This window comes from Hyperoodon ampullatus (assembly GCF_949752795.1).
Source record: "Hyperoodon ampullatus genome assembly, chromosome: 14".
NCBI lineage: Eukaryota > Metazoa > Chordata > Mammalia > Artiodactyla > Ziphiidae > Hyperoodon > Hyperoodon ampullatus.
In genome coordinates this window covers 37,072,489-37,086,910 of record NC_136927.1, presented here as the reverse complement: position 1 = coordinate 37,086,910, position 14,422 = coordinate 37,072,489, and the positions used below count along the sequence as shown (strand labels likewise).

General features: G+C 42.2%; 1 protein-coding gene across 1 annotated transcript in view; it reads right to left on the bottom strand.

Moving 5' to 3' along the window:
* The window catches only part of IQCK (IQ motif containing K), a gene marked incomplete at both ends in the record, with an annotated part of 126,178 nt that overhangs the window by 28,417 nt on the left and 83,339 nt on the right, over positions 1–14,422 (bottom strand). Inside the window, one exon of the mRNA XM_079718726.1 lies at positions 1,427–1,538. Within this exon, the coding sequence (XP_079574852.1) occupies positions 1,427–1,538 (112 nt within the window). The remainder of the gene's footprint in view (positions 1–1,426; positions 1,539–14,422) is intronic.

Genomic DNA, 14,422 nt, shown 5'->3' with positions numbered 1-14,422 from the left:
CGGGGAGGGTGGGGAGGTCAGAGCACGGATGGGGACAGTATGATGGCCTGTAGGCTGCCGAGGTAGCTATGATCATTTTTTTTCCATTGGTTTTCATAATTGTAAAGTACTGCACTTATTTAAAAGATTCCAACAGTGCAAGATTCCCCCTAGTCCTAATTCCTAAAGGTAACTACCATTAAAGTATTCTTCCAGGCTGTTTAGACATCTCTCTGTTTCCCTGTATATATTTTTAATATGAATGAAAATTTATGGTTCTGCAACTTTTTTCCACTTGTTAATACATCATGAATCTCATTCCATGTTGTTGGTTAAATAAGTGATGCTAAATCCATACCACACTGCCATTAAACGTCATGATGGGACTTCCCTGGTGGTGCAGTGGTTAAGAATCCGCATGCCAATGCAGGGGACACGGGTTCGAGCCCCGGTCCGGGAAGATCCCACATGCCGCGGAGCAACTAAGCCCGTGTGCCACAACCACTGAGCCTGCGCTCTAGAGCCTGCAAGCCACAACTACTACGCCCATGTGCCACAATTACTGAAGCCCGCGCACCTAGAGCCCATACACCGCAATGAAGAGCAGCCCCCGCTCACCACAATTAGAGAAAGCCCACGCACAGCAATGAAGACCCAATGCAGCCAAAAAAACAAAAGTCATGATGCCACTCTCTAGTGCTGACCGAATGACGTTCTGAGTATGTTCAGTGACAGGGTAGATGATATAACAGAATATACAGATATACATGTAACAGAATGTAAAAGCCCATTTTTAATAATATATGAATATATATTTATTTGCATCTTTTTGTACTGAAAAAGTATAGCAGGATATGCACCAAAATTTTAATGGTGGTGAGATTTCTGATTTTCACCCCCCTTTTGGTTTTTGTTTTTCTAATTTTCCTATCACGAATATGTAGTAACTTAAAGTTTAAAAATAAAGAAGGGAAGCAAATAGGACAAAATGGTGACACTTGCACATGACAGGTGATGGGTGCTTGTTCTGTTATTCTTAATACTTCAATGTGTGTATGTGTTTAATTTCTCAGAAAAGGGGAGAGGATGGCATAAAACACTGCTTGAGTTCAGACACACAATCGACAGCTTAGAAAAAAAACTACCCATCACCTTGATGGGCACTGTGTCTCCAAAATGATGAGTTATTCTTGTTGTCTTGCAGCTAAAAAAAGAGACCTGCAGACATGGGATGACACTGAATGTGTCCCTGAGTGAGGGGAATGGCCATGTCAGTTATATTGTCATTCCAAAGCTGAATCTTAACATGCTGCCACCTCCCCTACCCCAGTGGAGTCCCGCGCAGATATAGGGACCTTATAAAACCTCAGAGGGCTTCCTTCTTGAGCCTGGGGTAAGACTCAGGCTTTTCCTGAATAAACCAAGGACTGTGAATCAAACCACTGACCTTTCTGCTCTTGCTTGGCCCAGAAGATTTTGACTTGGTGGCGGATGTGCTTGTCCTCACGCACTTTTTTCTGCCACTGACGCAATTCTTGAATCTCAGGATCACGGCGAACCTGGAAAATTCCCCCAAAGCTTTAGTTCTCTTTCTACATACTTTTACACATTAGCTTGTTAACCCTGCAAGGAAAATCCTTTACAAACCACCTGGATGTACTTTTGATTCTAAATGAATCATTGTTCTAAACGAATTATCTATACTCCTAAAGCTTATATAATATTTGAAAGTAAATGAGGTTGGATGAAGGTTTGCTACACTAATGGTAGGCTGAGGGCTTTCTAGATCTGTGCTGTCCAATAGAAATATAATGAAATCACATGTGGAATTTTAAATTTCCTTGCAGTCTCATCTTATTATTTTTTTAGATATTCATTTATTGAAGTATAATTGACATGCAATATTATGTTAGTTTCAGGTGTACAACATAATGATTTGACATTTAAATACATTATGAAATGATCACCATGATATGCCTAGAAACCATCTGTCGCCATACAAAATTATTACAGTATTATTGACTATACTCATTATGCTGTATAGTACATCCCCATGACTAATCTATTTTATAACCGGAAGTTTGTACTTCTTAATCCCCTTCACTTATTTTGCCCATCCCCTCCACTCACCTCCCCTCTGCAAATGCCAGTTTGTTCTCTGTAACTGTGAGTCTGTTTCTGTTTTGTTTGTTCATTTGTTTTTTTAGATTCCACATATAAGTGAAATCATATCGTATTTGTCTTTTTTGTCTGACTTATTTCACTTAGCCTAATACCCTCTAGATCCTTCCATGTTGTCACAAATGGCAAGATTTCATTCTTTTTTTTATGGCTGGGTAATATTGGCATACCTTGGAGATATTTCAGGTTCAGTTCTAAACCACTACAATAAAGGAAATATTGAAATAAAGTGAGTGGCACAAATTTTTTGGTTTCCCAGTGCATATAAAAGCTATGTTTAGGGCTTCCCTGGTGGTGCAGTGGTTGAGAGTCCGCCTGCCGATGCAGGGGACACGGGTTCGTGCCCCGGTCCGGGAGGATCCCACATGCCGTGGAGCGGCTGGGCCCGTGAGCCATGGCCGCTGAGCCTGCGTGTCCGGAGCCTGTGCTCCGCAACGGGAGAGGCCACAACAGTGAGAGGCCCGCGTACCGCAAAAAAAAAAAAAAAAAAAAAAAAAAAAGCTATGTTTACACTATATTGTAGTCTATTAAGTGTGCAACAACATTATGTCTAAAAAAACCAATGTACATCCCTTAATTAAAAAATACAAAACAAAAAAACAATTACAATAATAACGTCAAAAGATCACTGATCGGGCTTCCCTGGTGGCGCAGTGGTTGAGAGTCCGCCTGCCGATGCAGGGGACGCGGGTTCGTGCCCCGGTCCGGGAGGATCCCACATGCCGCGGAGCGGCTGGGCCCGTGAGCCATGGCTGCTGAGCCTGCGCGTCCGGAGCCTGTGCTCCGCAACGGGAGAGGCCACAACAGTGAGAGGCCCGTGTATGGCAAAAAAAAAAAAAAAAAAGATCACTGATCACAGATCACCATAACAAATATAATAATAATGAACAAGTGTGAAATATTGCAAGAATTACCAAAATGTGACACAGAGACAGAAGAGATACATATTCCACATCTTTATTCATTAATCTATCAATGGACACTTCAGCTGCTTCCATATCTTGGCCATTGTAAATAATGCTGCAGTGAACATAGTTCCCCAACCAGGGATGGAACCCCCAGCCCTCGGCAGTGAAAGCATGGAGCCCTAACCACTGGACTGCCAGGGAATTCCCATATCTTTAAAAAATATATACATTTATTTATTTTATTTCTGGCTGTGTCAGGGCTTAGTTGCGGCCCGCAGGATCTTTCACTGCAGTGCGCGGGTTCTCTAGCTGTGGTGTGCAGGCTCCAGGGTACATGGGCTCTGTAGTTGTGGTGTGCGGGCTTAGTTGCCCCACAGCACGTGGGTTCTTAGCTTTCCGACCAGGGATCGAAACCGCATCCCCTGCATTGGAAGGTGGATTCTTAACCACTGTACCACCAGGGAAGTCCCTCCCATATCTTTCTGAATTAATGTTTTTGTTTTCTTAGGGTAAATACCCAGAAGTGGAATTGTTGGATTATATGGTAGTTCTATTGCAATCTTGTTTTAAAAAGTGAAAATAAACTGGCAAGATTATTTTTAAGAGTATATCTTACTTAACCTAAAAGATACAAAATAATATAATTTCAACATGTAATCAATATAAAATATAATTTATGAGATATTTTACTTTCTGTTTTCTATACCAAGTCTTCAACCTCTGGTATGTATTTTATACTTACAGAGCATCTTAATTTGGACTAGACACATTTTAAGTGCTCAATAGCCACATATAGCTGGTGGCTATTGTACTGGACAGCAGAGTTCTGGATTAATCACAGTTAATGTATTAACCACAGTTCCATTTGATTGAGTGCCTACTGCATACTGCGCTTTGTGCTAGACATTGAGAATAAAGAGATAATTAATGGTAATTGTAATAATGATTATTGTTATTATTTTTAAATTACTAATATAACTCATATTTATTGAACACTTATGTCCCAGGCATTGTTTAAATGTTTTACAAATTTTAACTATCAAAACCAGGCAGAAGGGCTTCCCTGGTGGCACACTGGTTGAGAATCTGCCTGCTAATGCAGGGGACACGGGTTCAAGCCCTGGTCTAGGAAGATCCCACGTGCTGCGGAGCAGTTGGGCCCGTGAGCCACAACTACTGAGCCTGCGCGTCTGGAGCCCGTGCTCTGCAACAAGAGACGCCGCGACAGTGAGAGGCCTGCGCACCACGATGAAGAGTGGCCCCCACTTGCCACAACTAGAGAAAGCCCTCGCACAGAAACGAAGACCCAACACAGCCAAAAATAAAAAATAAATTAATTAATTAAAGGAAGGCTCAACATTAAAAAAAAAAAAACAGGCAGAAATGATTATCTCCATCTTACAGATAAGGAAACCGCGTTTAAGTGGCTTGCCAAGTCTTGGAGCTAGGAAATGGTGGATTCAAATGTAGGCAGACTGTTCCAATTTCCCTTGAGGGACTTAAGAGTCTGGTAGGAGGGGACCTTCAAGATGGCGGAGGAGTAAGACGTGGAGATCACCTTCCTCCCCACAAATATATCAAAAATACATCTACATGTGGAACAACTCCTACAGAACACCAACTGAACGCTGGCACCTCAGACTTACCAAAAGGCAAGAAAATCCCCACATACCTGGGTAGGGGGAAAGAAAAAAGAAAAAACAGAGACAAAAGAATAGGGACGGGACCTGCACCTCTGGGAGGGAGCTGTGAAGGAGGAAAAGTTTCCACACACTAGGTAGCCCCTTCACTGGTGGACAGGGGTTTGGGGGGAAGCATCAGAGCCACGGAGGAGAGCACAGCAACAGGGGTGCAGAGGGCAAAGTGGAGAGATTCCCGCACAGGGGATTGGTGCCGACTGGCACTCACCAGCCTGAGAGGCTTGTCTGCTCCCCCGATGGGATGGGTGGGGACTGGGAGCTGAGGCTCGGGCTTCGGTCAGATCCCAGGGAGAGGACTGGGGTTGGCGGCGTGAACACAGCCTGAAGAGGGCTAGTGCACCACAGCTAGCCAAGAGGGAGTCCAGGGAAAAGTCTGGAACTGCCTAAGAGGCAAGAGACCATTGTTTCAGGGTGCGTGAGGAGAGGGGATTCTTTCCCCATGTGCCCACTGCCTAAGCGAGCTCCAGAGACGGGTGCAAGCCGCGGCTATCAGCTCAGACCCCAGAGATGGGCATGAAATGCTAACGCTGCTGCTGCTGCCACCAAGAAGCCTGTGTGCAAGTACAGGCACTATCCACACCTCCCCCCCACCCCGCCCCGTGGGAGCCTGTGCAGCCCGCCACTGCCAGGGTCCCGTGATCCAGGGACAACTTCCCTGGGAGAACACACGGCATGCCTCAGGCTGTTGCAATGTAATGCTAGCCACTGCCACCACAGGCTAGCCCCGCATTCCAATTATTACTACCCTACCCCTCCCTCCCCCTGGCCTGAGAGAGCAAGAGTGCCCTAATCAGCCACTGCTTTAACCCCTTCTTGTCTGGGCAGGGAACAGATGCCTGAGGGCGACCTACACACAGACATGGGGCGAAAACCAAAGCTGAACTCCAGGAGCTGTGTAAACAAAGACGAGAAAGGGAAATCTCTCCATGCAGCCTTCGGAGAAGCAGATTAAATCCCAACAATCAACTTGATATACCCTGCATCTGTGGAATACCTGAATAGACAATGAATCGTCCCAAAATTGAGGTGGTGGACTTTGGGAGAAACTGTAGACTTGGGGTTTGCTGTCTGTGACTGATTTGTTTCTGATTTTTATGTTTATCTTAGTTTAGTTTTTAGCACTTGTTATCACTGGTGGATTTCTTTATTGGTTTGGTTGCTCTCCTCTTTTTTAAAATTATTTTTGTATTTTAATAATTTCTTTTAATTTATTTATCTTTTTTCTTTCTTTCTTTTTTTTCTCCCTTTTCTTCTGAGCTCTGTGGCTGATAGGGTCTTGGTGCTCCAGCCTGGGGTCAGGCCTGAGCCTCTAAGGTGGGAGAGTTGAGTTCAGGACATTGGACCACCAGAGACCTCCTGGCCCCATGTAATATCAATCGGCAAGAGCTCCCCAGAGATCTCTATCTCAGCGCTAAGACCCAGCTCCACCCAACAGCCAGCAAGCTCCAGTGCTGGACGCCCAAACAACTAGCAAGACAGAAACACAACACCACCCATTAGCAGAGAGGCTGCCTAAAATCATACTAAGTTCACAGACACTCCAAAACACACTACCAGATGCGGTCTTGCCCACCAGAAAGACAACATCCAGCCTCATCCACCAGAACCCAGGCACCAGTCCCCTCCACCAGGAAGCCTACACAAGCCACTGAACCAACCTTACCCACTGAGGGCAGACACCAAAAACAACGGGAACTATGAACCTGCAGCCTGTGAAAAAGAGACCCCAAACACAGTAAGTTAAGCAAAATGAGAAGACAGAGACACACAGCAGATGAAGGAGCAAGGTAAAAACCCACCAAATCTGACCCAAAATCTTGGCAATAGAATGGACAAACACAAGAAAGGTTTAACAAGGACCTAGAAGAACTAAAGAGCAAACAAACAATGATGAACAACATAATACATGAAATATAAAATTCTCTAGAAGGAATCAATAGCAGAATAACTGAGGCAGAAGAACAGATAAGTGACCTGGAAGACAAAATAGTGGAAATAACTGCCACACAGCAGAATAAAGAAAAAAGAATGAAAAGAATTGAGGACAGTCTCAGAGACCTCTGGGACAATATTAAACGCACCAACATTCGAATTATAGGGGTTCCAGAAGAAGAAGAGAAAAGAAAGGGACTGAGAAAATATTTGAAGGGATTATAGTTGAAAACTTCCATAATATGGAAAAGGAAATAGTCAATCAAGTCCAGGAAGAGCAGAGAGTCCCATACAGGATAAATCCAAGGAGAAACATGCCAAGACACATATTAATCAAACTATCAAAAGTTAAATACAAAGAAAACATATTAAAAGCTGCAAGGCAAAAGTAACAAATAACATACCCATAAATAACTCATAAGGTTAACAGCTGATCTTTCAGCAGAAACTCTGCAAGCCAGAAGGGAGTGGCAGGCATATTTAAAGTGATGAAAGGCAAAAACCTACAACCAAGATTACTCTACCCAACAAAGATTTCATTCAGATTCGATGGAGAAATTAAAACCTTTACAGACAAGCAAAAGTTAAGAGAATTCAGCACCACCAAACCAGCTTTACAACAAATACTAAAGGGATGTCTCTAGGCAGGAAACAAGAGAAGAAAAAGACCTACAAGAACAAACCCAAAACAATTAAGAAAATGGTAATAGGAACATACATATCAATAATTACCTTAAATGTAAATGGATTAAATGCTCCAACCAAAAGACACAGACTGGCTGAATGGATACAAAAACAAGACCCGTATATATGCCGTCTACAAGAGACCCACTTCAGACCTAGGGACACATACAGACTAAAAGTGAGTGGATGGAAAAAGATATTCCATGCAAATGGAAATCAAAAGAAAGCTGGATTCCCTGGTGGCGCAGTGGTTGAGAGTACGCCTGCCAGTGCAGGGGACACGGGTTCGTGCCCTGGTCCAGGAAGATCCCACATGCCACGGAGCGGCTGGGCCCGTGAGCCATGGCAGTTGAGCCTGTGCGTCCAGAGCCTGTGCTCCGCATTGGGAGAGGCCACAATAGTGAGAGGCCCACGTACTGCAAAAAAAAAAAAAAAAAAAAAAGAAAGCTGCAGTAGCAATACTCATATCAGATAAAATAGACTTTAAAATAAAGAATGTTACAAGAGACAAGGAAGGACACTACATAACGATGAAGGGATCAATCCAAGAAGAAGATATAACAATTATAAATATATATGCACCCAACATAGGAGCTCCTCAATACATAAGGCAAATGCTAACAGCCATAAAAGGGGAAATTGACAGTAACACAGTAATAGTAGGGGATTTTAACACCTCACTTTCACCAATGGACAGATCATCCAAAATGAAAATAAATAAGAAAACACAAGCTTTAAATGACACATTAAACAAGATGGACTTAATTGATATTTATAGGACATTCCATCCAAAAACTACAGAATACACATTCTTCTCAAGTGCTCATGGAACATTCTCCAGGATAGATCATATCTTGGGTCACAAATCAAGCCTTGGTAAATTTAAGAAAATTGAAATCATATCAAGTATCTTTTCCAACCACAATGCTATGAGACTACATATGAATTACAGGAAAAAAAACTGTAAAAAATACAAACAGATGGAGGCTAAATAGTACACTACTAAATAACTAAGAGATCACTGAAGAAATCAAAGAGGAAATGAAAAAATATATAGAAACAAATGACAATGAAAACACGATGACCCAAAACCTATGGGATACAGCAAAAGCAGTTCTAAGAGGGAAGCTTATAGCAATACAATCCTACCTCAAGAAACAAGAAAAATCTCAAGTAAACAACTTAACCTTACACTTAAAGCAATTAGAGAAAGAAGAACAAAAAAACCCCAAAGTTAGCAGAAGGAAAGAAATCATAAAGATCAGATCAGAAATAAATGAAAAAGAAATGAAGGAAAGAATAGCAAAGGTCTGTAAAACTAAAAGCTGGTTCTTTGACAAGATAAACAAAATTGATAAACCACTAGCCATACTCAACAAGAAAAAAAGGGAGAAGACTCAAATCAACAGAATTAGAAATGAAAAAAGCAGAAGTAACAGCTGACACTGCAGAAATACAAAGGATCATGAGAGATTACTACAAACAACTCTATGCCAATAAAATGGACAACCTGGAAGAAATGGACAAATTCTTAGAAAAGCACAACCTTCCAAGACTGAACCAGGAGGAAATACAAAATATAAACAGACCAATCACAAGCACTGAAACTGAAACTGTGATTAAAAGTCTTCTAACAAACAAAAGCCCAGGACCACATGGCTTCACGGGTGAATTCTAGCAAAGATTTATAGAAGAGCTAACACCCATCCTTCTCAAACTCTTCCAAAATATAGCAGAGGGAGGAACACTCCCAAACTCATTCTATGAGGCCACCACCACCCCAATACCAAAACCAGACAAAGATGTCACAAAAAAAGAAAACTACAGGCCAATATCACTGATGAACTTAAATGCAAAAATGCTCAACAAAATACTAGCAAACAGAATCCAATAGCACATTAAAAGGATCATACACCATAATCAAGTGGGGTTTATCCCAGGAATGCAAGGATTCTCCAATATATGCAAATCAATCAATGTGATACACCATATTAACAAACTGAAGGATAAAAACCACGTGATAATCTCAATAGATGCAGAAAAACTTCTGACAAAATTCAGCACCCATTTATGATAAAAACTCTCCAGAAAGTAGGCATAGAGGGAATTTACCTCAACATAATAAAGCCCAAATATGACAAACCCACAGCCAACATCATTCGCAATGGTGAAAAACTGAAACCATTTCCGCTAAGATCAGAAGCAAGACAAGGTTGCCCACTCTCACCACTATTATTCAACATAGTTTTGGAAGTTTTAGATATGCCGATCAGAGAAGAAAAAAAAAATAAAAGGAATCCAAATTGGAAAAGAAGAAGTAAAACTGTCACTGTTTGCAGATGACATGACACTATACATAGAGAATCCTAAAGATGCTACCAGAAAACTACTAGAGCTAATCAATGAATTTGGTAAAGTAGCAGGATACAAAATCAATGCACAGAAATCTCTTGCATTCCTATACACTAATGATGAAAAATCTGAAAGATAAATTAAGGAAACACTCCCATTTACCACTGCAACAAAAAGAATAAAATACCTAGGAATAAACCTACCTGAGGAGACAAAAAAGTATGCAGAAAACTATAAGACACTGATGAAAGAAATTAAAGATGATACAAACAGATGGAGAGATATACCATGTTCTTGGATTAGAAGAATCAATATTGTGAAAATGACTATACTACCCAAAGGAATCCACAGATTCAATGCAATCCCTAAAAGACTACCAATGGCATTTTTCACAGAACTAGAACCAAAAATTTCACAATTTGTATGGAAACACAAAAGACCCCGAATAGCCAAAGCAATCTTGAGAAAGAAAAACAGAGGTGGAGGAATCAGGCTCCCTGACTTCAGACTATACTACAAAGCTACAGTAATCAAGACAGTATGGTACTGGCACAAAAACAGAAATATAGATCAATGGAACAGGATAGAAAGCCCAATGATAAACCCACGCACATATGGTCACCTTATCTTTGATAAAGGAGGCAAGAATATACAATGGAGAAAAGACAGCCTCTTCAATAAGTGGTGCTGGGAAAAAAGGACAGCTCATGTAAAAGAATGAAATTAGAACACTTCCTAACACCACACACGAAAATAAACTCAAAATGGGTTAAAGACCTAAATATAAGGCCAGACACTGTAAAACTCTTAGGGGAAAATATAGGCAGAACACTGTATGACATAAATCACAGCAAGATCCTTTTGATCCACCTCCTAAAGAAATGGAAATAAAAACAAAAATAAACAAATGGGACCTAATGAAACCTAAAAGCTTTTGCACAGCAAAGGAAACCATACACATAATGAAAAGACAACCCTCAGAATGGGAGAAAATATTTGCAAACGAAGCAACTAACAAAGGATTAATCTCCAAAATATACAAGCAGCTCATGCATCTCAATATCAAAACAACAAACAACCCAATCCGAAAATGGGCAGTAGACCTAAATAAACATTTCTCCAAAGAAGTTATACAGATTGCCAACAAACACATGAAAGGATGCTCAACATCACTAATCATCAGAGAAATGCAAATCAAAACTACAATGAGATATCACCTCACACTGGTCAGAATGGCCATCATAAAAAAATTTACAAACAATAAATGCTGGAGAGGGTGTGGAGAAAAGGGAACCCTCTTGCACTGTTGGTGGGAATGTAAATTGATACAGCCACTGTGGAGAACAGTATGGAGGTTCCCTAAAAAACTAAAAATAGAACTACCATATGACCCAGGAATCTCACTACTGAGAGATTTCTCATATACCCTGAGAAAACCATAATTTTAAAAGAGTCATGTACCACAATGTTCATTTCATCACTATTTACAATAGCTAGGACATGGAAGCAACCTAAGTGTCCATTGACAGATGAATGGATAAAGAAGATGTGGCACATATATACAGTGGGATATTACTCAGCCATAAAAAGAAACGAAACTGAGTTATTTGTAGTGAGGTGGATGGACATAGAGTCTGTCATACAGAGTGAAGTAAGTCAGAAAGAGAAAAACAAATACCGTATGCTAACACATATATATGGAATCTAAAAAAAAGGAAGAAAAAAGGTGCTGATGAACCTAGGGACAGGACAGGAATAAAGACACAGACGTAGAGAATGGACTTGAGGACACGGGGAGGGGGAAGGGTAAGCTGGGATGAAGTGAGAGAGTGGCATGGACATATATACACTACCAAACGTAAAATAGATAGCTACTGGGAAGCAGCCGCATAGCACAGGGAGATCAGCTTGATGCTTTGTGACCACCTAGAGGGGTGGGATAGGGAGGGTGGGAGGGAGGGAGGGAGATGCAAGAGGGAAGAGATATGGGGATATATGTAAATGTATAGCTGATTCACTTCGTTATAAAGCAGAGACTAACACACCACTGTAAAGGAATTATACTCCAATAAAGATGTTTAAAAAATTTTTTTAATACAATGTTTTAAAAAGGCTAGTAGGAGACACAGAATACACAGGAGCAAGATCAACAAGGTGTGATAAGAGTAAGGATATCAGCGAGTACAAGGGTACACAGAGGGGGCAGCGGACTCAGCCTGGAGAGGTCAGGAAAGCCTTCATGGAGGAGATGGCCTCTAGGCTGAGTGTGGAAGGATGAAGTGGAGTTGGCTGTGGAGAGGAGGTGAATGGAGTGTCATGGTGTCCTGGGGAGAGACACCAGCCTGCAGAAAGGTGCAGAGGGGTGAGAAAGCAGAGGAGGCACAGAAGGCTCACAGCCGCTCCCACTCTCCCCTTCCCACTTCATCTTGCTACTCCCCACATGCCGGCAGAGGCACTCCTCACAGCATGGATTCCAAGACTGGAACTGAGTGACTTTATATATTTTATTGATATATGTATTTTGAAAGATAAGTTAAAGTCCCAAAGAATGCTCTGAGACTGTAATAGGGAAGAACAAATCTGACTCCATATTAGATCTGTTCCTTTTACTTTAATCTTTGTGCTCTGTTTCCTGTGCTTAGTTGTGCTGGTTCTGCATCTTTTGTAAAAGGATGTTGCCTATCGGAATTCCCTGGTGGTGCAGTGGTTAAGAATCCACTTGCCAATGCAGGGGACACAGGTTTGAGCCCTGGTCCGGGGAGATCCCACATGCCGCGAAGCAACTAAGCCCGTGCGCCACAACTACTGAGCCCACGTGGCACAACTACTGAAGCCCGCGTGCCTAGAGCCCGTGCTCCGCAACAAGAGAAGCCCCCACTCGCCGCAACTAGAGAAAGCCCGCGTGCAGCAACGAAGACCCAAAGCAGCCAAACATAAAATAAATAAAATTTTTTTTAAAAAGGATGTTGCCTATAGGCTGAAATATACAGGATAACTCATTCTCAAGGCTTCGCCCTTTAAGAGTCCAATCATATAGAGAGATAAAAAGTGGGAGAACAGAGAATAACATTTGTCTTATTGGAGGTTTACAGAAACACTGTGACCTGACCTACATGGACGTATGTAGGAACAAAGGATTTCTACACCAAGAAGTTTGCAACAACTAACCACAGCCCTCCCTCACCTTGCCTTTAAAAGTGCTTTGCTGACACCCTTTGAGGAATTTGGGGTTTGGAGGGCACAAGCCACCCATCTCCTTGCATGGCCCTGCAATAAACCTTTCTCTGCTCCAAACTCCGACATTTCGGTTTGTTTGGCTCTGTGCATCGGGTAACAAGACGTTATGAGAAATATGTCCTCATGAAAATGGTTTCCTTGTTTAATGGGCTCTATTTGTTTAAAATGAGGTAGTAGCGGGGACTTCCCTGGTGGTCCAGTGGCTACAACTCTGTGCTCCCAATGCAGGGGCCCTGGGTTCGATCCCTGGTCAGGGAAGTAGATCCCACATGCATGCTGCAACTAAGAGTTCGTATGCTGCAACTAAAGATTCTGTATGCTGCAGCTAAAAAGATCCCACATGCTGCAAAAAAGATCCCGCGTGCCACAACTAAGACCTGACGCAGCCAAATAAATAAATAAAATATTTTTAAAAACAAAACCAAAAAAATGAGGTAGCAGGTTTATATTCTGGGGGAAGAGTTACCTATACAGGAATTAGTACATGGCAGTGGGGCAGGGGAGGAGGTCACCCATTGCATGCTCAGATCAGTGTATCCGTTTCTAGGCAGTGGCCCTCACTATCTATCCTAGGTGCCCAAAATGGTGACCTGCTCGCCCCTCTCTTTTTGAGGCCACAACTCAGACGGGCTGGGCTGACAGTCAGGATCTGGCGTCTCAGGTGCTGGGGAGAGATGCAGGACAAACTGCAGCAGAAATGGAACTCTCGCATACCTGCAGGACTTAGCATTTAAGGAAAATGAGTAAAGGGAGCCTGGGGAGAGGGCAAGTAGGAGCGCACAGGCTTGTCTAAAGGGGCCAACTGCCCCCAGCTCTGCTGATCCAGGTGATGCCTCCAAGCCAGGGCCCAACCTCCTGATTTTCTGGGACACCGTTGGGTCTTGTGACTTCCTACTCTGATCATTGGGACCCAGGCTTCCTACTGTGATCGGCGCAGTTCTTTGATTTCAACTTTTTAGAGTCACCCACACATCCACCTCCCCAGGACACAAACACAGTCCCTGAAAGATCTAGACTGAATTGGGTTTCAACATCCACCGCCTCACAGCACTAGAACCACTGCTATTCCATTTTGGTTTTCCTCCATCAATAGAGTCTACCTCTTCCTTCTCTCATAGTAATGTGACTTTGGGGAGCCTGTTTCCCTTCCCTCCCACTGGATTTTCAATAGAGTCACAAGTAACCCCAATTTTTTAAAATTATGGTAAAATGCACATAACAAAATCTACCATTTTAACCAATTTAAAGTGTACAATTCAGTGGCATTAGTGTATTTACAATGTTGTGCAACCATCACCACTATCTAGTTCCAGAAGACTTTCATCACCTGAAAAGGAAATCACATATGCATTAAGCAGTCACTTGCCATTCTCCCCTCTCCCCAGCCTCTGGCATCCACTAATCTGCTTTAGTCTCCATGGTGTCTTCTTAGTCTGTAGATCCACTGTT